At 41.0% G+C, this 25,925-nt stretch overlaps 1 protein-coding gene across 4 annotated transcripts in view; it reads right to left on the minus strand.

Moving 5' to 3' along the window:
- The window catches only part of LOC129732932 (basement membrane-specific heparan sulfate proteoglycan core protein-like), a 454,358-nt gene that overhangs the window by 75,088 nt on the left and 353,345 nt on the right, over nt 1–25,925 (minus strand). For 2 of the 4 annotated variants that reach the window (XM_055694405.1, XM_055694403.1), the window contains exon 10: nt 12,445–12,672. The exons of 1 other annotated variant lie outside the window; for it this stretch is intronic. In XM_055694405.1, the coding sequence (XP_055550380.1) occupies nt 12,480–12,672 (193 nt within the window). In that variant the 3' untranslated portion in view covers nt 12,445–12,479. The remainder of the gene's footprint in view (nt 1–12,444; nt 12,673–25,925) is intronic. One more of the 4 variants, XM_055694404.1, reaches the window with a different exon arrangement.

Raw genomic sequence — 25,925 nt, forward strand, 5'->3', positions numbered from 1 at the left:
CAGCGACAATCATGTCACTCGGCCACCATTTCCGATGAACTGTGTGATGATCTCTCCCAACTTTTCATAACAGGTAAATAAAATGTCCAGTTTGTAATGTATTCAATGATATATCCAATTACAGAACTTCCTGATTCGGCGTTGGCAAAATCAGTCAGAGGCAGAAATGTTTGGATCAAAAATTCTTCAATGAGTAAGGAAACTGAGTTCAGTACGGTTGCATCGATTGCTACATCGGTTTATCCACCATTACCAGCACTGAGTTTACGTCAAAGGCTAGATGTGGATGCGCATGTTGACATACGAGACGCAGAAATAATAGATTTTTTTCTGAGAACATTGTTTGAACGCAATACCGTGTCAAGTAATTGGATGTATTACTATGGACCTTTAACATGCCCTCGACATTACGAGTACTACGAATCCAAAGTTCGTTTGTCCAGCAATGAAGGCGTTTCAGTTTGCTTGGCAACATATAGCCAATCGAATAATGTGTGGCAGCGAGAAAGATCAATACGTATTACTGCCAGTGTTTGCTACAGTCTATTCACATTTCACAAAAACGATTCAGGCGACAGAGACTGGAATAAAAAGCTTTCCCAAATTATTCATTCTTTACAACTAAGTTTACCTGCTCTTAAATACGGTAAAGATAACGAAGGGAAAGCATTGGCTTGCTACAAGAGTAAAAATCTAGGCAAAATAGTTTTCAAAACCGGACTCATAGTTCTGTGGTGCTGCCAGCACTGGTGAGTGGCACACCCCTGTTATCCCCAGCGAGTGAAAAATGAAATGTCATATATATATAGTCGAACAGTCGAGAAATAAAGAACACGCGGATTCTTCGTTGTACAGTTTTACTTCGTTAAATACGTTTAATTGTTCTGCGGAATCCACATTGGTGACCCCGGACGCGAAAAACAAACGTTCACTATATCGTCGTGTGATTAGCAAACGTCGAAAATGTCACAAAACGACCAACATGAAAATGCCGCGATTGTTGGCGGAGTGTCGGTAAAACTTCAGATTTCTGGAAAAACGATCCAGTGATGTGGTTCGCACAGGCGGAAGCACAGTTCGCTTTGGCCAATGTAGTACGAGACCAGACCAAGTTTTATCACATAGTTGCAAAAGTGGATCAATCCGTTATATGCCACGTAACTGATCTCGTCACGAACCCACCAGAAGCAAACAAATCTCAAGCCATCAAGGAGCGATTGATCTCAAGATTCCAAGTTTCAGCGCAGGGAAGACTCGAGCGACTCCTGGGGGCTTGTGATCTCGGCGATATGCGTCCAACGCATCTGCTTGCTAAGATGCAAGAGCTGGCTGCTGGACTTAACGTCACGGATGAATTGATGAAAATGTTCTTCTTGCAACGTATGCCACTAAATGTGAAGACCGTGCTCTCCATCAGCGACGGTACCATCGGCAAACTTGCCGAAATGGCAGACAAAATGGTGGAATGTCCTTAAAACGCTATGGTCGCCTCTACCAGCGCCACCGGGACAGACGCCGTTAGCGAATTACAAAACCAAATAGCAGCATTGACAGCTGAAATACGTAACCTCAAATTATCCAAAACTCCCCACAGAAGTCGATCATCTTCGAGATCCAGTCGAGGTGCTGAAGATGAAATATGCTGGTTCCATCGTAAATTCGGTGCACGGGCTACAAAGTGCCGCGACCCTTGCAGATACAGTCCAAAAAACTAAATCCACGTTCACTCGAAACGGCAGAAGTGAACGTTAACACAGCAAGCTGCCGTATATTGTTGTATGATCGTTCATCGAAAATGAAGTTCCTTATTGACACCGGTTCGGATGTATCGATAGTTTCTGCGACGAAGAAAGACAGAAACAAACAAGCATCATCATTTGTCCTACACGCAGCAAATGGATCCCAGATAAATGTATACGATAAGCGATACGTTACTACTGATTTGGGATTGCGTCGACGGTTCAACTGGCTTTTCCTTGTAGCAGACGTTAGTTTTCCTATCATTGGTGCAGATTTTCTCGCTTCGTTCGGCATTTTAGTGGATCTTAAGCATCGACGCCTGATAGACGGGCTGACGAAAATTTCTTCAACGGGAGGTTTGACAGACGCTGCGATTCATAGCGTAACCACAGTTGCTTTAGATCATCCATTTCGGAAGCTTTTAGCAGAATTTAAAGAAATAACACTACCTACAATGATCAAATGCCGCCGAATGCCCCCAGACAACGGAATGCTGCAAAAAAAGAATTTCAAGTGATGATAGACCTCGGTATTTGTCGTCCCTCTAGTAGTTGCTGGGCTAGCCCACTCCACTACGTATCGAAGAAAAGTGGTGAATGGCGATTTGTCGGGGACTACCGTGCGCTCAATGGAGTAACTGTTCCGGATCGCTACCCTGTACCACATATTCATGATTTGCTTAATGCATTGCAGGGCAAAACCATTTTTACAACGCTCGATCTGGAGAGAGCATACCACCAAATTCCGGTTAATGCGGAGGACATACCTAAAACTGCTGTGATTACTCCGTTTGGGCTGTATGAGTTTACACGAATGCAATTCGGCCTGTGCAATGCGAGTCAAACCTTTCAGCGATTCATGCACAAGGTTTTCAATGATATGGACTACGTCATTGTCTTCGTGGACGACATTTGCATTGCTTCTAGTTCGCCGGAGCAACACTACGAACATGTGAGAGCTGTTTTCGAGCGCCTAAAATCTTATGGTTTGGTGATTAATGTTACTAAAAGTTGCTTTGCAAAAACTAGTGTCGATTTTCTAGGATACGTGGTTAACAGAGACGGAATCCTACCACTACCGGATCGAGTGAAGGCTGTCACAGAGTATCCAATACCCTCTACCGTCAAGGATTTGAGGCGTTTCCTTGCACTGTTGACCTGTTACAAGAGGTTTATTGCACGCGCATCAGACCTCCAAGCAGACCTGCGAAAATTAATACCTGGAAACAAGAAAAACGATCGGCGGAAGGTGCTCTGGACCGAAAAAACCAAAATGGCGTTTGATAGATGCAAAAAAGCGATAGCTGAAACCACCCTCTTGCATTATCCCGATTCGTCAAAACAGCTGAGTCTGCTTATAGACGCATCAAACACAGCCGCCGGAGCCGTATTACAACAGTTTGAAAAAGGCAAATGGGTCCCGCTTGGATTTTATTCTGAGAAATTTTCTAGTTCGCAGCTCAAATATTCAACTTTTGGACGGGAGCTAACAGCGATGAAAAAAGCGGTTCAGTATTTTCGTTATATGTTGAAAGGAAGAAAGTTTATAATTTACACCGACCATATGCCATTAACGAATGCGCTGTTGTCTAACCCGAGTAGTCGCCTTCCGCATGAAGAACGATATCTACGATTCATCTCGCAGTTCACTAACGACATTCGACACATTAGTGGGCAGCATAATATAGTTGCTGATACGCTTTCGAGAGTTGAAACGATTTCGGTTCCGACCCCGATTGATTACAACACAATAGCAATTGACCAAATTAACGATGTCGAATTGAAAAACTTGCAAAATTCACAAACTGCTTTAAAAATCGAATTACGGCAAACAGCCTGAGCCTCGCATCCCTTATACTGTGATGTTTCCCGCGATAAAATAAGGCCTTACATCCCACTTCGACATCGCCAAACTGTTCTTAATCATTTCCATGGGATAGCCCATACTGGAGTACGTTCTACGCGACGCCTTATAGCAGACCGATTTGTTTGAAAAAACGTGAACAAAGATGTAAAGGTGTACGTTCAAAACTGTTTGCAATGCCAGCGCAGCAAAGTGCAAAGACACAACATAGCCCCATTGAAAAACTTTCCGCTTCCAAGCTGCCGTTTCCGTCACATCCACGTAGATTTGGTTGGACCACTGCCGCCGTCAAACGGCTATCGCTTGAGCGGGGGCCTAGTGTGGTTGGTAACGTCTCCGTCAACCACGCTCGACGCCTGGGTTCGAATCCCACCGCCGACATAGGTGTCGATGGTTGTGAGGTGGCGTGATCCACTCACAACCAACCCAACTGGTCTAGATTCAATCCTAGCCGACACCGGGAGATTTTCTGAGGCGAAAAATCTCTGGGATCACGCCTTCCATCGCATGAGGAAGTAAAGCCGTTGGCGCCGGTCCGTTAATAAACGGGTCGTGAGTTAGGGTCCTGGGTGTGGAGTCGCCTCCCTGGGCGTCGGTGATTGGCCACAACAGTGGCGGAACTAGACCGACGGAAAATAAACGTGAATAAAAAAAAAAACGGCTATCGCTATTTGCTTACAAACATCGATCGTTTCTCCCGATGGCCAGAAGCTGTACCGTTACAAAATATTTTGGCAGAGACTGTTGCCCAAGGTATGTGCGTTACCTGGATTTCCCGTTTTGGCGCACCTGAGACTATCACCACAGATCAAGGCAGACAATTTGAGTCTGAGTTATTTCTAGAGTTATCTAAAACGATGGGATCCAAACACATTCGAACTACTGCATATCATCCACAAGCAAATGGATTGGTGGAAAGGTTTCACCGTACCTTAAAAGCAGCAATAATGGCCGTAGATGCAAAACACTGGTGTGACCGCCTACCGATGATAATGCTGGGCTTACGTACAGCGTTTAGACCAGACTTCGAATGTTCAGTTGCAGAATTAGTTTATGGTCAAACAATACGACTTCCCGGGGAATTCCTGGACGCCACGTCCGGCGACACAAGTAGAACCGAGTTTATCAAACGGCTGAGAGGTATGTTCGAGCATCTGACACCAGTTGATCCACCTCATCATGCTAAACCCAAGTTTTTCGTAAACCCTAAGTTGGCTACGTGTACTCATGTCTTTGTTAGAATCGATGCAGTCAAAAGACCTCTGGTTCAACCGTATGAGGGCCCATTCAAAGTTGTGAAGCGCTCAGAAAAGTTTATGGACGTACTGATAAACTCTAAAGTGCTTAAAGTATCGATCGATCGACTTAAGCCAGCGTTTACATGCGATCAAGGTATAGGTGAACACCCGTTACCGGAAAGAAAAAACCAAAATTACACCATCAGGGCATAAAGTCAGGTTTCTGGTGTTATTGGGGGGGTCTATGTGGTGCTGCCAGCACTGGTGAGTGGCACACCCCTGTTATCCCCAGCGAGTGAAAAATGAAATGTCATATATATATAGTCGAACAGTCGAGAAATTAAGGACACGCGGATTCTTCGTTGTACAGTTTTACTTCGTTAAATACGTTTAATTGTTCTGCGGAATCCACAGTTCTACCACATATTCCGTATCTAGGCTGTTCACCAGATGCCAATCAAGTGTCCGCTAGCAGGTAAAGAGAAGGTTGTTAATGATTTGATTGCAACTATAAAATTCGTTGAGAAAATCGGTGATAAATTTGTACTGAAAAGGAAACACGATTACTACGGACAGGTCCAGCTTGCAATGTTTCTACTAGATTTAGAATCAACAGATTTTGTGATATACAGTTCTTTAGAAGACAACTATTTTGTTATAGACGTGCAATATGATGCGGCATTTACTGAAGAATTGCTCAACGCACTTGGTACGATATACTTTAATCTATTTATCCCTATTATCGCTTCTGAATGAAAATTAACCATGTTCTTATGTTGTTTAATTTAATAAGAAATTCGAAAACGTTAAAATAAATTTCAAAACTCATATTGTTTTATTTATTTAACAGAAACAAATCTATCATCTGACAAAATGGGTGCTGATAAATTAACTACTCCTGCTATAATAACCATTATATCATCTAGTTAATGTAAAATTGCTTAATCAACCTTTTCAGTCAAAATCTCAAAATTTTTCAGAATTGGATTCCTCGTTCTACGTGAACACGTGCGCCAGCAATTGACACCTTGTCACGAGCTTCTCTAATATTGAACTGTTCATTTATTAAAGTCGGAGGACGCACTAGTTCTAAATCACGTTGTTCGAGCTCCTTTTTGATAGCAAAGCCTTTATCAATCATCACAGCATCATGCTTGTCGAACAAAGATATCATGTCACTAGCGTTGAAAATGAATTTGTCCGATGCTTTCCCAACATATCCTTGGCTTACATAGTTGAGGCATTCACCAGGGGTAACCGATACAAGATATTTAGCAGTTTCGCGACCTTTGTAGTGAGAGTATGTTAAAATTCTGCAATGCAGACAACTTGCGCGCTGTATGGGAATCTCTGTGCAGTCTAATATAGCACGTACGTTTCTGTATCTACTGAAATGATACGGTAAATCGTTTTTTATTATGTCACCACTAGACCAAGGAACGGCAACTCGCAACACGCATGGGATTCCTGAGGAAATAGCACCCGACAGAGGAACAGAGTTCATGTCTGAGCTATTTCAAAAAATTTGCAATCTTCTAAGAATTAAAAAGCTGAATTCCACGGCATACCACCATCAGACAGTGGGAGCTTGGGAGAATACAAACAAAACGTTAGGCAAATTTTTAAGAATATACGCATTAGGAACACCAGGAAACTGGGCATCTTGGATAAAGTATTACCAATTTGCATATAATACAACAACACACATAGAAACGAATATGACCCCTTTTGAATTAGTTTTTGGAAAATTGTGTAGATTACCATCTAATCTGAGCGAAAACGACAAGGCAGATACCTTATACAACGTAGAGGACTATGCAAAACTTCTGAGATATAAATTACAAAAAACACAAAAGGAGACAAGAGACAAATTAATAAACTCTAAAATGAAAAGAATAACCAAATATAATGTCAATACAAAAGATATAAGATATAATGTAGGTCAACTAATTCTTGTAAAAAATGAAACAGGATCTAAGTTGAGTAAAATATATTTAGGACCATATCCAGTAACCGCAGATAAGGGTCCTAATGTAGAAATAAGAATAGGAGACAAAATAGATATAATACATAAAACTAGATGTAAACCTTTTATAACCAATAGTGAGTAAGGATTATACAATTAATAAGGCGTGTGGTAGATGGACACGAATTTTCGGATATAATATCATTAATTGTTCAATCTGAAATTATATAAAATTTATAACTATAGTGAAAAATGTTATAAAAAAAATAAATAGGGCGTGTGGTAGATGGCTCGGATAGCTGCGCGGTGTGTGGCGTGTAGTTCGGTCGAGCAAGCGATGGTTCAGCGTGATATGCCGACGTAGGCGTAAAGCGACTGTACTGCCGTCATGCGATCGAGCACTTTGCTGACCCCGCGTTATGCTGCCGGTCATTGCCAGTGGTATAGTTTAAGCGAAGAATAGAAATAAAGAAGTGAGTCAGTCCCGTCCAGACGGGCACGCGAGAAGGAAGTTATTAACTCTCTGTTGTGTATTACAAAATCCGAACCAAATACAACACAATTATTACAAAAGAAAGCATTCATGTCATGAATTTGGTCAGTCTTTTCAACGATGAAACGATTTGTTTTGATTTTGTTAGTTGCCCCCTAATCGCGAATCATTTCAGAGCTATTCAATGTATGAAATTGAAAAAATAGTTTTGTTGAGAAAAAGTTTCATTAAGCAAATTTAAAAAAAAATAAAATTAATTATGCTATTCTGGCAATGCGAGGTAACAGATTGCAACACGATTAACTCGAACAGTTTAGATATAGCACACAGAGCTGATATTCCACGGTAGTTGTCGATTTGCGTACGATCACCCTTTGTATAGACCAGGAATAAAAAAGCATGTTTCCAAGCTGTAGGAAATCTTTCTGTGGAAAGCGACAAGCGGAACAAAAAGCTCAACGGAGTAACTAAACCGGAGGTACACATTTTTAGCAACGTGGCAGGAAAACTATCTGGACCTGGAGAGAAGAAGTGTTTAAGTTTAGTAGCGGCAGCAATAATCGATGTTGATGGAGGCGATGGAACGTCCAGTAACGGGAACATTATTGACAGCTTCTAAAACTAGATCTTCAGTGAGAACTTCATTACTGAATTCGCTCGAAAATTTCTTGGCAAACAGTTTGCACATTGCGCTAGAGCAATCTGCTCTCTCACCAGCAAGCTCCATTGTAGAAGGCAGGCCAGCTTGCTTCCGCTGCATGTTGACAAAATTCCAAAACTTCTTTGGGTCTATCTTTAATCTTTTTTGTAATAGAATTAAATGGAAACATAACCTATTCTCAATATTCTGTCTTTAATGTTTTTCCATGAGCCGTTTATAATTAGAGTGGCAACGTCGTCGTAGTCTTTTGTATTCATAGTTAACTTGACGATAGTGATCGCGTAAACAAAGCGTACCACTTGCTGGAAATCTTCTCAGTGCAGCGTTTTTCAACGTTTTCAGGTGACGTAGTGCTGATGATTGCCAGGGAAGATACTTCCGATTGCGGACTTTGGGAACAAAGCGTTCTAACAGTTCGCAACAGATAGTTGTAAAATCATTTACGGCCAAGTCGATATCGATAGGATTTAAAGCATTAGTCCAGTCAACGTTATGTAGCGTGCTTAACAAAACATCATAGTCAGCTCGACGAAAATTGAGTCGAGTCGAGTTTGATAAGAACGGAGGATCGATACTGTATCGATTTTCAATAGACAGTACAAGAGCCGGATGGTGAGGTACGGTCTTAACAAGAGGGTCGGGTGCGTATGCCATCTTGGGGGCTGTCTCGCTAATACAAACGAAGCAAAGGTCTAGGCAACGTCCGTTTTCATAAGGATTTCCGTTGATTTGCTGTAAGCCAGCGGCGTTGTAACCGTCAAGAAGATTCAGTGCACAATCGTGATAAGTAGACTGAGCCGGGTCGGGGTAGTAGAAGCCGTCGCGAGAAGGGCGCCAGAGTAGACTGGGTAGATTGAAATCTCCAACTATTATGGTTCACGGGTACGATCAGGTGGGAAGTAAACAACGCAAATGAAAAATTTCCTATCGGCTAGCTGGGCAGACACCCAAATCTGTTCAAGCATATTCCACGAGGGATCACTGATAATGTTGGCTTTCAAGCGGCGACGAACAGCGATAAGTACGCCTCCACCGATCGTTTTCTGGCTGTTAAGTGAGCTCCGGTCGCAGCAGAAACCCTCATATTCGTCACCGAACAAATAAGATGATAGGGTACGATCGTCCAGCCAAGTTTCCGTTAGCGCGATAAAATCGTAACATCCTTCCGAAAAAGCGAGCATATAGTTGTCAATGTTGGAATTCATCTGGTAGTAAAGTTGAGCCAGCGTTGGTAGGTAAAACACGAATCAGATTGTTGGCATTCATCGTCAGGCACATGAAAAGACGGTGTATACTTAACTTGTGCGAGAGTCAGTTGACTCTCGCAGTCCAATAATAAAGCATTTCTATTGTTGAAATCTATCCTGTCTTATCTGGTCGAAGTCGAATTCGCGAAAAAAAAACACCAGTGAGCCAAGTAGAAGCGCGTAGAGCGACATCCTTATGCTCTTTCGGTATCTCCACCCGAAATGATATAAATTTCAAATCCGTTAGACCCACATTTTTTTTCACCAACATAATTACGTTAGGTGCTTCACTGATGCCGAGGCACTCTCGGGTCATCGAAACGACATCATCAGCTGTGTGACTGGGATCTAGTCTGCTTACATAGAGTCAAAACTGCTGCCGTTCATCAGCAACTGTTTTTATTTTGCACTGTGTTGATCTCGTGCCACACACACCGGCCACTGCAGAACGAAACTTCACATTGTCTTCGCGGCTCCTTTCAGGCGTCGGTTGTTCTCCGGGCTGTCGCTGAGAATAAAAAATCTTCTGGGCTGGAACAGCCGCGCTGGTAGGAAAGTGTTTCTCGATGTGATTCGACAGATTTGTGACGACTGTATTCAAAATAGCGGCTGCTTCACACAGTATTGATGTATCGGTAGCTGGATGTGTGTTGGGGGCTGGGAGCTGCAACCAGTCGTTGAATCTTTTGGCGCACTCGTAGCATAACCAAAAAAGATTTTCACTGAAGGTTGATAACACATCCAAAACAGAGCGCTGCAATTCTGGTATTTGTTCAGAATGATGTTTGTTCACAAATTTCTTTGTGATTAACGGTATTTAGACAATCAAAGTTTTCGTTTCCATCATTGGAATTGTCAATATTGATCAAAATTGAGGAATTTAAGGCCTGTTTTCGTCGACTGATTAAAATAGGCGCCATTGCTTAAGTCGTTTCTTACCCTACGCCTTTTTTCGGAAATTACCGTTTAGTCTAAAAAACTTCAACCGTTTTAAAATGAGCCTTAAGCATTCGGACAACGAGATTCGCTCACCTCTATTTCGCCTTGTTTTCATTTTGGCGGATTTCATCCCAAATCGTCTCAAGGATTGGCAGCACCCTCTCCGAATTGGTTGAAACTTTTTGGGTGTGAAGACATCACCTAATTAAGCATTTCTGCATACTTACTTTTTCCAAAATTAGTTTAAACTGTCTTCTGAAAAAAAAAAAGTTTCGCCCTTTTCAGAAGACAGTCTAGACTAATTTTGGAAAAAGTAAGTATGCAGAGATGCTTAATTAAGTGATGTCTTCACACCCAAAAAGTTTCAACCAATTCGGAGAGGGTGCTGCCAACCGCGGGTTCATTTGGCGCGAAATCCGTCGTTTTTCTTCAGTTTCGCCTGTTAAAACGCGCCTGTAATTTGAAAACAAAGTTGATCCGCCCTTTACTGTAGCCTGTTTACGAAATATTTCGCAAATAAGCCCGTGGTTTCAAAACAATGAAAAGGGCCTAATTCCAAAGTCTCTTTTGTTTTGGGTAAACTATTCTTTTGCCCTCTAATAAATCTTGATTTAGATAATTTTATCAATCATTACAAAAAAAAGCATTGATTTTTAGACCGGTTGGGTTATTTTTCATACATTAGCATTTGTCCTGATTTTCCTGAATGATGCCGGATATTCAGAAATGTTGAAGATTGTTCAGTACTTTTATCTCGACCCCGAAAAGAAACAGACTCATTTCGAACGGTTTTTTTCTTTGGTAGAATTTTGATGAGAGAAATTGTCTAGTTGTTGAAACCGTTAAACATCTGACAGTTGTTAAGTATAATTTCAAACAGTTTACATGTGCTACATTTTTAAGTATCTACTAACACCTGATGAATCAAAGTTGCAGAATTAAATCGTCCGAGAAATACATTAAATAAATTAATGAGTATTTTGGCGTATGTTGCAGTGCAAATCTCAGATTGTGGTTTTATTTATTGATATATCAAAAAATGAAAATAATTTAGATCAAATTTGTACCGGAAAGAAAAGTTGTCCTGATTTTTAACTCCAACCAAATGGTAACCCTATGAATTTGGTCAGTCTTTTTAACGATGAAACGATTTGTTTTGAGTTTGTTAGTTGTCCTCTAATCGCGAATCATTCTGGAGTTATTTAAAATAATAAATTGAAAAAATAGTTTTGTTACGAAAAAGTTTCATTAAGCAAAAATAAGAAAAATGAAACGCTCTTTGTAAATAAAAATTTAATTTATATTTAGAATTTTTTCAGTAATTTTTTTTCACTGTAAATATACTATTACAAGGCAGCAACCGTTTCCTACAATTCATTCTCAGACAGTTGTTCTGTACAACCAAAGATTGTTGAGCTGCAATGCTTTGAATGAGGCCAATACCAAAATACATAGGGTAGGAAAAATATTCTAAGCAGCTTTAGGAACCGCCTGTGTATTGAGACGAAATACTCGAAATGTGTCGGTTGAATTTCAAACAGAAGTATATAAATCTGTTCTCTATCTTTTTTTCTGTCAGAACTTGTTTTCAGATTGTAAAACTATGTTAGCAAACTTTAACAATAATCAATTAAAGTTACCAATCCAGGGACACTATTCCAATCACCCCGAACCTATTTTAAGCAGTTTCCATCTGTTTTGCAGGCGTTTTTTCAGCACCCGAAGTGGATCCTGAATGGCTGCAATACAGGTCGATTTGTTTAGAATGATGTTTGTTCACAGATTTCTTTGTGATTAACGGTATTTAGACAATCAAAGTTTTCGTTTCCATCATTGGAATTGTCGATATTGATCATAAATCAGGAATTTAAGGCCGGTTTTCTTCGACTGATTAAAATAGGCGCTCCTGCTTAAGTCGTTTCTTACCTACGCCTTTTTGCGGAAATTACCGTTTAGTCTAAAAAACTTTTCCACTCGTGGAAAATACTCAGTTGGGTGAGTTCGATATGTTACGATAGGTCATTTGGGTTTGCTCATACAGTACAAGTTCAAAGACAAAATCTGAAAAATTAACACATACGACAATTTTTTATTTAAATATAATAAAAAATTTGAATGAGAAAACGAGTCAAAATTTTGTTCATCGATAAAGCAATCATGCCAGTGTATATTAGCATAGTAATCTCAGTTTGTTGCTCTCGCTACATAAAATCTCAGTTTTTTACACTTGCTACATAAAATTGAATCAAAAATAATCCATTATTACATATTGAACATTATAGTTCGATACATGTTACCTCTCCGATTGTTCGAGCACATTATAACGTACATATCATTTCATGAATCCTGTTTGACATGTCATGAGTACAATAACAGTCCATACATTTGTGGCAAAAACGTAAATTGCATTATTGTAAGGTTTTGGAAAAATAATATGAATCTGAGGAGGCTGTTCCATTTTATCGAATCCTATGGCACCATCTTCCTCGTCTGGATACAATAAAGACGGTACTATCCATCGTGGACTTTTTCATTTTATTAATATTTGAATATTCAATGATTACCCGGAATCCATACGTTATGCAAGGGATAAATAGTTACACATAGATATACATTAATATATATGAAACATATATACAACTAGTTTAAAACTATTACGCATGGAATGACTAATACATTGATTTTTCATCACCGGAAACACCTTATTGCCGATTCGTGTTTTCTGATAAAATAGAGCGTTGAGCTGCCATTCTATTTTAACATAAGAAGTTCCGACATACTGTAATATGGTCTTTCTATGAACTTTATTTTTCAAGAAGGTCAGCTGGCTTATTCAGCAATGCAGCGTGGGCTTAAAAAAGCTCGATTTTTTAGAAGGTTTATGTTTAAAGATTGTACAACCAATAGGAATTAAATCATATGCATAAGATTTGACAAATGATAAGAAGTAAAACTTTTGTGAAGTCCGTGGGATCAGATCTCGCAGCTAAATGCAATTGATTCACGTAGTGTTTGTTGTTATGGAAGAAACTGAAGGAAAAGCATAACACAATGGTTTATCACGGTCCTTTTATGATCGTGTCAAATGAATTCATGACATGGTTCAGAATTTTATATATATGTGCAGTAGACTGGGACACGGTTATATGGAAAAAAGCTATGGTGTTATTTTTTCGCTCCCATGCACTTTTCGCGTTCCTTATGGATCCTATAACAACTGTGTAACTTTTCAGATCGATCGGTGAAACGCCCGATTTTTATAGTTTCCATACGATTTTATATGGGAAAATTCACTTTTTCAAAACTTCTTCTCTATTAATTCCCAGTTGGGTCCTAAAAATATATCGATACATGATATTTGTAGGAAATTTTCCTGGAAAAAAACTCTTCTGAAGACCGTAAGGCGCTACGATGCTTGTAGAAACGGCTATTCACCCCAAACTGATTGAATGTCTGACGGACGGCTCACCATTGAATTTTACTAGCAATACTGCTGCAGCATGCTGCTGTTGCAAATTCAACCATGTGATGGGAAATGATATCGCTTAAAATTAATTCCGTGCGAAATTTTTTCTCATACTTAATAGCAGCATGCTGTAGCTGCTTATAGCATGCTTATAGCAGCATGCTGTAGCAGTGTTGCTGGAAAATTTCAATTGTGAGCCGTCCGTCAGACATTCAATCAGTTTGGGATGAATAGCTGTTTCTACAAGCATCGTAGCGCCCTACGGTCTTCAGAAGAGTTTTTCCCAGGAAAATTTCCTACAAATATTATGTTTCGATATATTTTTAGGACCCAACTGGGAATTTATAGAGAGTAAGTTTTGAAAAAGTGAATTTTCCCATATAAAATCGTATGGAAACTTTAAAAATCGGGCGCAAATCGGGCGTTTCACCGATCGATCTGAAAATTTCCACAGATGCTATGGGACCCATAAGGAACACGAAAAGTGCATGGGAGCTAACATTTATTTTTTGACCCACCCTAATGTGCAGTGTAAGTCGACCTGTGAACGACAGTGAAATTTTTAAAATAAACTTCAGTTTTATTTTAAATTTTCTTTACACATGCACATTTTTTGTTAGGGAAATAAAATTACGTTGTCCATTGATGTGAACTTTTGTAATATAAACACATGAACATTATAGATGGTCGAGTTACGGGTCTTCAAACTCAAACCCGACCCAAAAATTTTTGAAAGTGTCGAGTACGGGCCAGGTTCGGGTTTGGCGGAAGAGAAATTATCGGGTTCAAAAATGTCGGGTTCAGGCAGGGTTTGGGTTTGAAAACTCGAAGCACGTCAACAAAATCTAAAAAATCACGAGAAAATCTCGGGTTCGGGTTTGATCGAAGAAAAAGTTTCGGGTTCGGGTTGGGTACGTGTTTGAAAAACATCCCGACCATCTCGACAGCACATGGATTGCAATATATAGAAAGTGTTATAAAAAAATTCTTTCATGGGCATGACTGACCACCCTCTGTTATATCCGTGTCAAATAAACGTTGTGTCAACAAGAATATATATCACGGTTGTTTCTGCTTCCGCTCCGCAGCAAACAAACATTTGATAAAACTGGAGCGAATACAATATCGTTGTTTGCATATTGCCTTGGGCTGCATGCAGTCGACCAATCCGATGAGTCTTGAAGTGCTAGCGGGTATTCTCCCATTGAAACATCGTTTTTGAAATCTCTCTTACCGGTTGCTTATTCGATGCACAGTTATGAACCCATTAGTAATTGAAAATTTCGAGAGGTTGGTCGACCTTCAATCCCAATTTATGGTTTCATATTTTGACTATAAGGCTAAAGATATAAATCCTTCTTCATACGTTTCCTTCAATGTCGCACTTTTAGATATTTCCAATAATGCTATATTCTTCAACACCATCATGAAAGAAGACATTTTTGGTATCAGTTTAAACATGTAAGTTGTGATAAAATGTTTTATACTGACGGATCTGTTCTAGATAAGGTTTTTTAACGTTTTATCACCTCCTAAAAACTCGATTCTCCTGCTTCCGTGTAGGCCGCAGAACATGCTGTCGTTCAAAACTGGAAAAAATTGCCGATTTTTCATGAGTTTACCTTCGTACACGCACTGACGAAACTACCCATGAGTCAACACGAAAAATTTGACAGCTCTCAGTCGAACTCTAGCTGTAATGGCAAACAGTAAAGCTACACCGTTCAGAAGTGTGGGTGTTCAAAGAAGGGTACCCTGTCGGGTCGAAAACAGACATCGTGCGGCAGTTCGTGGACACCGGATACGCCCGTTCCGGCATCTACAACATCTTGGCACTATTGGACAACAATCAGAGCTTCGAAAGAAATCCCGGTTCCGGACGGCCAAGACACTGAGCGACTAAAAGCTCCCAAGAATGCTGAAGAGAAACACCGAGGGAAAAGTAGCTGCGTGCGCTTGGCCGGGGGGTCGTTGCAACCGACCCAACAGTGAAAAGGTACCATGGACATACAGGTCTGGAAGCGGCAGTCCCGTCCACTGGTCTCGGAGCTTCGGAAAATGACACAGCGGGAGCGCCTGAATATTTTGGTGAACGACGTACTGACAAAGAACCCAAAAACTATGCTTGACAAAATTATGATTCACTAGCTGACCTGACAAACTTCAACCCGCCCATTTTTTTTATTCAATTGGTTTTAAACATTCGAACATCTAATTTGATTACACATGCTTCCAAAGATTAACCTTTCGGTTTATTAATAGTCTGTGAAAGTTTGACGAATCGCATATTGGATACGTTCAAACTCAAAAGACAAAGGGAAATCAAATAGCTCCAATAAGCACATAATCCGGACAATTGAATTTTTTATTCAAAGAGGAAAGGCCACTTTTAGAGACTAATAAAAAGAAAGTTTTCTGCTTGCTTGTCTATTTGAAAATCGAGTAATTCTTGTTTTTTAAACATATAAAAATGCAGCTTTGTCTGTCTGGCTGATCCATATAGGCTTGATGATGATGATGGTCCCGTCACATACCCCTACAAAGGTTTGAGCTGGACGATTTATCTATAGAAAACTAATGTAGTCACATTTAAATCAGTTATACAAAAAAAAAAAACGAACTGATTTTACCTCCAGATATAAACTTCTTCAAAAACTGTTTACTTGATTCACATCGGAAAAAATGTGAAGAGCTATAGAGCTACACAACTAACCACAATTACTTCATGATTTTTCTCTAAGCCTTGGTTAAGAATCCATTTATATCTGAATTCCGCGCGTGAGGCTCAAACTTATGTAGTCACTTCCTATTATTTTTTAAAGCTACAACAACATAAAGGAAAAAAATCCATCATTACCACCGTGACATTACATATTAAAAAAGATCTAATATAAAATATGAATAAAATTTTACAACACAATCAGATCCGTTCGTCAAAATTTCGCCAGTTACATGCTTCAATAGAACAATAAATAAATAGATAGGTTCCAAAAATAAATAGTTCGTACAAAATAAGTCCGTTGTTTAAACTTCGTCAGATAAACTCTCGTCATTCTTAAAAACTTTTAAATTTCGTTCTGTACAACAAAGACTTTCACGTGTGAGATACATTGTCTCTTGAACTCCGCAAGTGTTGGTGCACGTTTGACATATCTTGGCATCGAATTGAAAAAAATTATACCTTTATAAAATAATGAATTCGGTGAATCTCTGGTTAATAAGAAAGGTGTTCTTTCTTTCAATTCGATCACACAAATATTGCGGTAGCACACCATTAATTCTTTTAAAAATGAACACCACAGACAAACAAACAATTCGTTGCTTCACGGATAAGCATTGCAAAGCGTCCAACATAAAAGCAGAGGAAGTTAATCTATCACAATTTAAAATCAAACGCATTGTTCTATTCTGCAAACGCTGTAACCTCAATAATTGTGTGTTATTGGCCAAAAACAAAAAGGTAGGGCAAAAATCAAATGTGGGGAGATAATTGACTTGTATAGCTGTATTTTACTACTAATCGTTAATTCGTTTTTCAAAAGGCATAGAATTCCATACTTTTTGGCAATTTTCTTGATGACATTGTCAATGTGAGCGTTGAACTTTAGGTTGTCATCAATAATCACGCCAAGATATTAAATCTCTCGAACGCGACCAATTATCTCATCATCAATCAAAACAGAAACATCGTCATTTACAACGGTGCGCGAGAAAATCATATATTTAGTTTTATCTATATTTAATTTCAATTGCTTATACTTCAACCATCTGCTTAGAGAACGTAAATCTTCGTGCTAGTATGAAACGGCTTCTTCTACATTCTTAGCTGCAATGAATAATACAGTGTCGTAACAGGCAAAATAATTGATATCACAAAAACGTAAAACTCGTCGCATGTCATTTCCCTGTGGAACTCCAAGATCATTCTCCACGGGACTAGATACCGAATCATTAAAAATAGTCCGCTGAGTTCTGTCAGACAAACAGCTCTCAAACTATCTGATTGCAGTACTCGAAATTCCAAAGCGCTTGATTGTGTTCAACAATAAGGGCCTAGAAATTGTCCCAAAAGCGCGTTTTAGATTAAAAAAAAACAGCTAAACCGATCGGCGTGAAATTTTGTATGTAGGAGTTTTGGGGGCCAAGACAGGTGACTTAGATATTTCGAGACCCCACCCTCTTCTGGAAGCGAGGGTCCCATATAAATAAACCACAAATTTCTGCACATCTCAAAAACTAACCAAGTGAATGAAATCAAATTTGGCATGTGAATGTTTTTAGAGGTAACAAGAGCTCCGAAATCTCACATTCAATACTTGGAATACAACTGAAATGAAGCTAACTGTGCACTCACCCTCACCCTTTGCAGTGATACTGAATTGAATCTAGTTACCCTTACCCCAAATTCAACGTTTTACTGAGTCGGCTGGTGTTACTTTTGGTTATGCTTTGCCATTCGTTCGTTCAAGAAAGTTATGAATGATATCAAACTTATAGCGAATTTTTTTATTCCACTGTGTGCGGGCAAAACTGCAGAGGAATAATAAAACGTCATCGCCATTTAAGACGCAAGTAAGAAAGAGATGCCAGATAATTGTTTACGAACTTAGCACGTGCGGTGGTGGGTTGAAGCTGACAAATTTTACAGTGCGCTTCGGGCAGCACGGCAGGACAAAACTGGGTCAAAATCGAGCGAATAAAGAAGGGTTCTGACAGCAGTGAGTGCGCTTCAAGGTCAAATCGAGGTGAGCTGGTGGAATAAAGAAATTCGCTATTATAGTGCCTATTTGGTTTCGTCAGGCTACAGCAAGCATTGGGTGCTTTACAGGATGAAGCATGATTCTTCAAATTAGTGTTTCTATAGAACCATATTACAAGAAACCAATGGCTAATAGCTATTTCAGCACCAGGAATTGGAAAATAACTATCAATCCAGCGAATTGATAGAATTTTGAACAGAGACTTCAGTCGATCAAACGCAAAGTAGTTGATTTTTGAAAGAACGAGAGATTCACACCGCTAACGGCACGGTGAAAAGTTTTGGTCAAAGCATGCTGTATGAGGGATACTTATTATTCGCCTTCACACAGTTCTGTCACTCCTACATACAAATATGTCCAAAATAGTTTGACACCCCTCTCTCTTCCGGAAGGGAGAGGTACCATACAAATGAAGCACAAATTTCTGCACATCTCGAAAACTAACCAAGTAAATGGAACCAAATTTGGCAAGTGGATGTTTTTAAGGGTAACAAATATGGCAATGATGGCTCGGCGGCCTTCCCTCTTCTGGAAGGGAGGGGTTCCATATAAATGAAGCACAAATTTCTGCACATCTTGAGAACTAATCAACTAAATAGAACCAAATTTGGCAGGTGAATGCTTTTAGTGGTAACATCTCTAAAACTAACCAAGTAAATGGAACCAAATTTACAATGTAATGATTTCAGGGGTAACATAATGGTTCGACACCCCTCCCACTTCTGAAAGGGAGGGGTTCCATACAAATGAAACACAAATTTCTGCACATCTCTAGAACTAACCAACCTTCCAGAAGAGGGAGGGTTCTCGAACTATCTTGGCCACCTTTCTCGGCCCCTCTAGCTCATGGGTCTAAAAAATTTCTCCATCTGCGTAGAATTCCCAGTTTGCTAAACTAAATACGTATGCAAAGTTTTATTCAAATCAAAAATGGTCGATATTCGACCATAGGTTATTTGGCAAGCTATTTGGTTTTAAATGACTGTCTGAATCTTTAAAATCGTTAGAACACAAACATTTTGAAAAATGTTGAAATTAGAATTGCTTATTATAAAAATGGAGAATTATTGCTCGAAATGTGACACCGTACTCAACGGCATTGAACATGTAGTCTGTCGTGGATTCTGTAGTGGTGTTTTCCTTATGAGCTGCACTGGAGTGTTTCGCGTGCTATTGGGATACTTCACCTATCATCGAAACAACCTGTATTGGTTATGCGATAAATGCGTTGAATTGTTCGAAAACTCGCACTTTTTTTTCTTGTAGAAGCTTATGACCACTACCATTAGTTAGATATATTGTGGTATACTCCGCGTTAATATATATGCACTGTCAGTTCGTTCCATCACTATGGGTATCAGTGACGGTCGCCCTAGGACTTTGCATTTCCCCCCAAAGAAGGAATGCCCTCTTTGATAAAGTTCATTACCTTTGTTAGTTCAGCATTCCATTCCTCGTTAGGCGTAAGGACACCTTTTCCAATAATACGCTTTCTTTGCTGAAATAATGCGCCGCATTGGCACAGTAGGTGTTCCGAAGTTTCAAATTCAAGATTACAGAAGCGACACATGTCTTCTGTCAGTTTACCTATTTTTTTAAGGTGATACCTACTCGGACAGTGTCCAGTCAGTAGGCCAGTCAACGTACTCAGATCAGCTTTATTTGTACTGAGGAGGTTGCGGGTGATTTTATTACAAGGTGTAATGAATAGTTTAGATTGTCTTGCATTGGAAGTAGCCCTCCAGTTGGCACCAATCATCATTGCTTCCCAGCCTCTGAGCTCTGATTTCAGGCAGGATGTAGAAACCCCACAGAATGGCTCCGGTCCGAAGAATGCAGTTGAAGAACCAATTCTTGCTAAGAGATCGGCTTTTTCATTTCCTTCTATACCACAGTGACCAGGCACCCAGTATAGATTTACATCGTTTGTTACAGTCAGTTGTCGTAGGGATAAAATACAATCCCAAACTAACTTCGACTGGCATGTGTAGGCTTTAAGTGCATTAAGAGCTGCTTGACTATCAGAGAAAATACAGATATTGGCATATCTATATTTTCTAGCTAAACAAATATTTGTGCATCATTCTGTGCCGAACACGCATCAGTATCGGATGTGTTTGGTGATCGCTCCGATAGAATATAAAACAAAAGACGCGCGAGCAAGTGTGGCATTGTTTGCCTGGTCGAGTGAAGGTTCAAGGTCGCCCGCCTTTGTGCAACTGTTTCGCATCGTGGCTGTTTGCTGGTGCGTAAGCCGATTTGGCTGCTAAGTGATTTGTGCTACAGCAGTGGACGAGAATCTCAACACAAAGGAGGAAAAAGAAGAAGCCAACAGTTGACAGCGAGTTGTGTCGCTGTGCTGAGTGATCACACACCCGGCTCGCTGCTGGTGGCTGTTTGGAGCTGCTGTATTGGTGCTGCTGGCTGTAACGGCTGCAGCTTCGACCGTTCGGACAACCAACCCTGCTGAAAGGAGAAGTAAAGAGGTACGTGTTCTGTCGGCGCTAGTGCGCTAGATTTAGCGCGATGGATGTAGATCCCTCGCCTCCCGTGCAACCATCCCCGAACCCCTCCGACCCTGTCCCTCCTGCCAACCCTTCCTCTGTTAATTCTCCAGTCACCCCTCGCCCCAGGCTTTACCCGGACGGATCTCAGGGCAGCTTTACTGCTTTCTTTCGGCAAAAAGCAGGACCGAAATCGAAACCGTTAAACATCCTGCAGATTTCGAAAGACCTGACGGAGGGGTACAAGGCCGTGACCGAAATCTCCAAGGTCAGACCCAACAAGCTCCGTGTAGTGGTCAGCGACCTGGAACAGGCCAACGCTATTGCTCGCTCCGAGCTTTTCACACGCGAGTATCGCGTTTATATACCCGCACGAGACGTGGAGATCGACGGTGTCATAACCGATTCGAGTCTGTCGGTCGAGTGTATCTTGGCAAGCGGTTTTGGCTGCTTCAAAAATGCTTTGTGTCACGACGTAAAAGTAAAGATCATAGATTGCAAGCAATTGCGGTCTGTGTCTCTTGTCAACGGCACAAAAGTGTACACTCCGTCAGACTCGTTTCGTGTTACGTTTGCCGGATCTGCTCTCCCTAGCCACGTCTCGATCGATCGGGTTCGTCTGCCTGTGCGATTGTATGTACCCCGTGTTATGAATTGCACCAATTGCAAGCAGCTAGGCCACACAGCCGCCTACTGCTGCAATAAGGCACGATGTAGCAAGTGTGGAGAAACTCATGCGGACGATTCTTGCAGTGTAAATGCTGAAAAATGTATTCACTGCGGGGAAAATCAGCATGAGCTCTCCACATGCCCGGTGTACATGCAGCGCAGAGATAAAATCAAGCGGTCACTTAAGGAGCGTTCAAAGCGATCTTACGCTGAGATGCTGAAGAAGACCGTGACCACTTCTACCATAACATCGAACCCCTTTGATCTGTTGTCCTCTGATGAAACCGATTCTGACGATTCACCAGCGGGAACAACTTATGCCAATCCTGGGGCGTCTAGAAAGAGGAAAAATCTTCCCTCTCCTAAACTTCCCCGAAAAGGTCCTAAGATTTCCCAAAGTGAAATGAAAGTTACAAACAAACCAAACAGTGCTGCGGAAAAACCGAAGCAAACTCCTCCTGGGCTTGCAAATTTAAAGTCCCAGAAGGAGTTCCCAGCACTGCCAGGAACATCTAAAACCCCAGTTGTTCCTTTTGCACTCCCAGTTGATGAAACAAACTCTGGATTAGTGAAATTTTCTGACATTGTGGACTGGATTTTTGAAACTTTCAATGTACCCGATCCAATTAAAATTTTTCTTACAGCATTCCTCCCAACAGTTAGATCATTTTTGAAGCAGTTGACTGCCCAATGGCCCCTCCTTGCAGCGATTGTATCCTTCGATGCCTAATTCATCTGCGTATACGAAGGATTCTATCTCTGTCTTACAGTGGAATTGTAGAAGTATTTTACCAAAAATGGATTCATTTAAAGTTTTAATAAATAGAAACAAATGCGATGCATTTTCCCTTTGTGAAACTTGGCTTACTTCAAATATTGATCTCAACTTCCATGATTTTAATATTATTCGCCTTGATCGAGACACCCCATATGGAGGAGTACTTTTAGGGATTAAAAAGTGCTATTCTTTCTATCGTATTAACCTCCCCTCGATTCCAGGCATCGGAGTTGTCGCATGTCAAATGACAATACAAGGTAAAGAGCTTTGTATTGCCTCAATATATATTCCTCCCAGAGCACAGGTTGGGCAACGGTTGCTCTTTGATTTAATAGAACTTCTTCCCTCGCCACGTTTGATTTTGGGAGACTTCAACTCTCATGGTGTGGCTTGGGGTTCCCCCTACAAAGATAACCGCTCCTCTTTGATCTATAACCTTTGCGATGACTTCGACATGACTATTTTGAACAACGGTGAAATTACACGTATCCCGAAACCTCCAGCGCGCCCAAGCGCTTTGGATCTATCCTTATGTTCGACGTCGCTACGGTTGGATTGCACATGGAAGGTAATCCTCGATCCTCACGGTAGCGACCATCTGCCTATTCTTATTTCAATTACTAACGGTTCAACTCGCATGCGACCAATTGACATTCCGTATGACCTCACACGGAATGTCGATTGGAAGTTATACGAGGAAATGATTTCAAAAGCGGTCGAGTCGATTCAACATCACCCACCACTTGAAGAATACAACCTCCTCGCGGGCTTAATCCTCGACGCCGCGTTGCAAGCCCAAACGAAGAAATATCCCGGCGTAATGATCAAAGAGCGGCCTCCAACTCCGTGGTGGGACAAAGAGTGCTCCGATGTCTACACGCAAAGATCCGACGCGTTTTTGGCCTTCCAGAAGGGAGGTATACCCGACGACTATATACGGTATTCGGAGCTTAATACCAAGCTTAAAAGCCTGGCTAAAGCAAAGAAACGCGGATATTGGCGTCGGTTCGTGAACGAGACGTCGAGGGAGACATCGATGAGCACTCTTTGGAACACAGCTCGAAGAATGCGGAATCGCGTAACGGTCAACGAAAGCGAGGAGTCTTCAAGTCGGTGGATATTTGATTCTGCCAGGAAAGTATGTCCGGACTCTGTTCCTGCGCAAAACTTTGTTCGCGATACGTCTCCGGGTCACGACGCGATAGAATCACCTTTTACGATGGCAGAATTTTCAGTTGCCCTCCTGTCCTGTAACAATAATGCACCTGGGTTAGATAGAAACAAATTCAACTTGTTGAAGAATCTACCCGGCAATGCCAAGAGGCGCTTGTTGAACTTGTTCAATAAGTTCCTGGAGCAAAACATTGTACCGCAGGATTGGAGGCAAGTGAAGGTGATCGCCATCCAAAAACCAGGGAAACCAGCTTCTGATCACAACTCTTATAGGCCGATTGCAATGCTATCCTGTATCCGAAAATTGATAGAAAAAATGATACTTCGTCGTTCAGACCACTGGGTCGAATCAAACGGTCTACTATCAGATACTCAATTTGGCTTCCGCCGTGCCAAAGGGACGAATGATTGTCTTGCGTTGCTTTCAACAGATATTCAGCTGGCGTATGCTCGCAAAGAACAAATGGCGTCTGCGTTCTTGGACAATAAGGGGGCTTTTGATTCCGTTTCTATTGACATTCTTTCGGGTAAACTTCACCGACAAGGATTTCCTCCAATTTTGAACAATTTTTTGCACAATTTGCTGTCCGAAAAGCACATGCATTTTACGCACGGCGATTTGGCAACTTTTCGCATTAGCTACATGGGTCTTTCCCAGGGCTTATGTTTAAGCCCCCTTCTTTACATTTTTTATGTAAATGACATCGACGAATGTCTGGCAAATTCATGCACGATGAGACAACTTGCAGACGACAGTGTAATCTCTGTTACAGGAGCCAAAGCTGCCGATTTGCAAGGACCATTGCAAGATACCTTGGACAATTTGTCTGATTGGGCTTTACAGCTAGGTATCGAATTCTCTCCGGAGAAGACTGAGATAGTAGTTTTTTTCTAGGAAGCATGAACCTGCTCAGCTTCAAACACAATTAATGGGTAAAACGATTTCTCAGGTTTTGGTACACAAATATCTTGGTGTCTGGTTCGACTCTAAAAGCACCTGGGGTTGTCACGTTAGGTAGCTGATGAAAAAATGTCAACAAAGAGTGAATTTTCTTCGTACAATAACCGGACAATGGTGGGGAGCCCACCCAGGAGACCTTATAAGGCTTCACCAAACAACGATATTGTCTGTCATTGAGTACGGGTGTTTCTGCTTCCGCTCCGCACCAAACACACATTTGATCAAACTGGAGCGAATACAATATCGTTGTTTGCGTATCGCCTTGGGTTGCATGCAGTCGACCCATACGATGAGTTTGGAGGTCTTAGCTTGAGTACTACCATTGAAAAACCGCTTCTGGAGCCTGTCTTCTCGCATTCTTATCAAATGTGAGGTCTTGAACCGTCCTGTGATTGAAAATTTTGAAAGGTTAATCGAACTTAATTCTCAAACCCGTTTTATGACATTGTATTTCAATCACATGTCCCATAATATTAACCCTTCTTCGAATATTCCAAATCGTGTCGACTTATCAAATACTTCTGATTCTACTGTGTTTTTCGATACATCCATGATAGAAGAAACTCGTGGAATCCCGGATCATTTACGCGTGCAGCAGATCCCCAAAATTTTTTCCAATAAATATCGAAACATTAACTGCGACAATATGTTCTACACTGACGGATCACTTCTTGATGGGTCCACTGGCTTCGGTATTTTCAATAACAATTTAACCGTCTCCCATAAGCTTGATAATCCTGCTTCTGTTTACGTCGCAGAATTGGCTGCAATTCAGTAGACCCTAGGGATTATCGAAAAAATGCCCACGGACCATTATTTCATTTTTACGGACAGTCTCAGTTCCATTGAGGCTCTCTGATCGATGAAAGATGTTAAGCACTCTCCGTATTTCCTGGGGAAAATACGGGAACATCTGAGTGCTTTATCCGAAAAATCGTATCAGATTACCTTAGCGTGGGTCCCTTCTCACTGCTCGATACTGGGCATTGAGAAAGCGGATTCTTTGGCTAAGATGGGCGCAACAAACGGTGGAATTTATGAAAGACCAATTGCCTTTAATGAATTTTTCGCATTTGTACGTCAGAATACGATCATCAGTTGGCAAAATGCTTGGACCAGAGGGGAACTGGGAAGGTGGTTACATTCCATAATCCTCAAGGTGTCGACGAACCCGTGGTTCAAGGGGTTGGATGTAGGTCGGGATTTCATTTGCGTGATGTCCCGGCTTATGTCCAATCACTATAGATTTGATGCGCATCTCCGTCGTGTTGGGCTCGGGGAAAGGGGTATCTGTGCTTGTGGTGAAGGTTATCACGACATAGAGCACGTTGTTTGGTCATGCCCTGTACACCGTGACGCCAGGTCTAAATTAATAGCTTCCCTGCAGGCCGAAGGTAGGCAGTCGGCTGTTCCTGTTCGTGATGTCTTGGCGAGCCGTGACCTATCCTACATGTCCCTTATATACGT

This window comes from Wyeomyia smithii, chromosome 3, assembly GCF_029784165.1.
Source record: "Wyeomyia smithii strain HCP4-BCI-WySm-NY-G18 chromosome 3, ASM2978416v1, whole genome shotgun sequence".
NCBI classification, from domain to species: Eukaryota; Metazoa; Arthropoda; class Insecta; order Diptera; family Culicidae; genus Wyeomyia; species Wyeomyia smithii.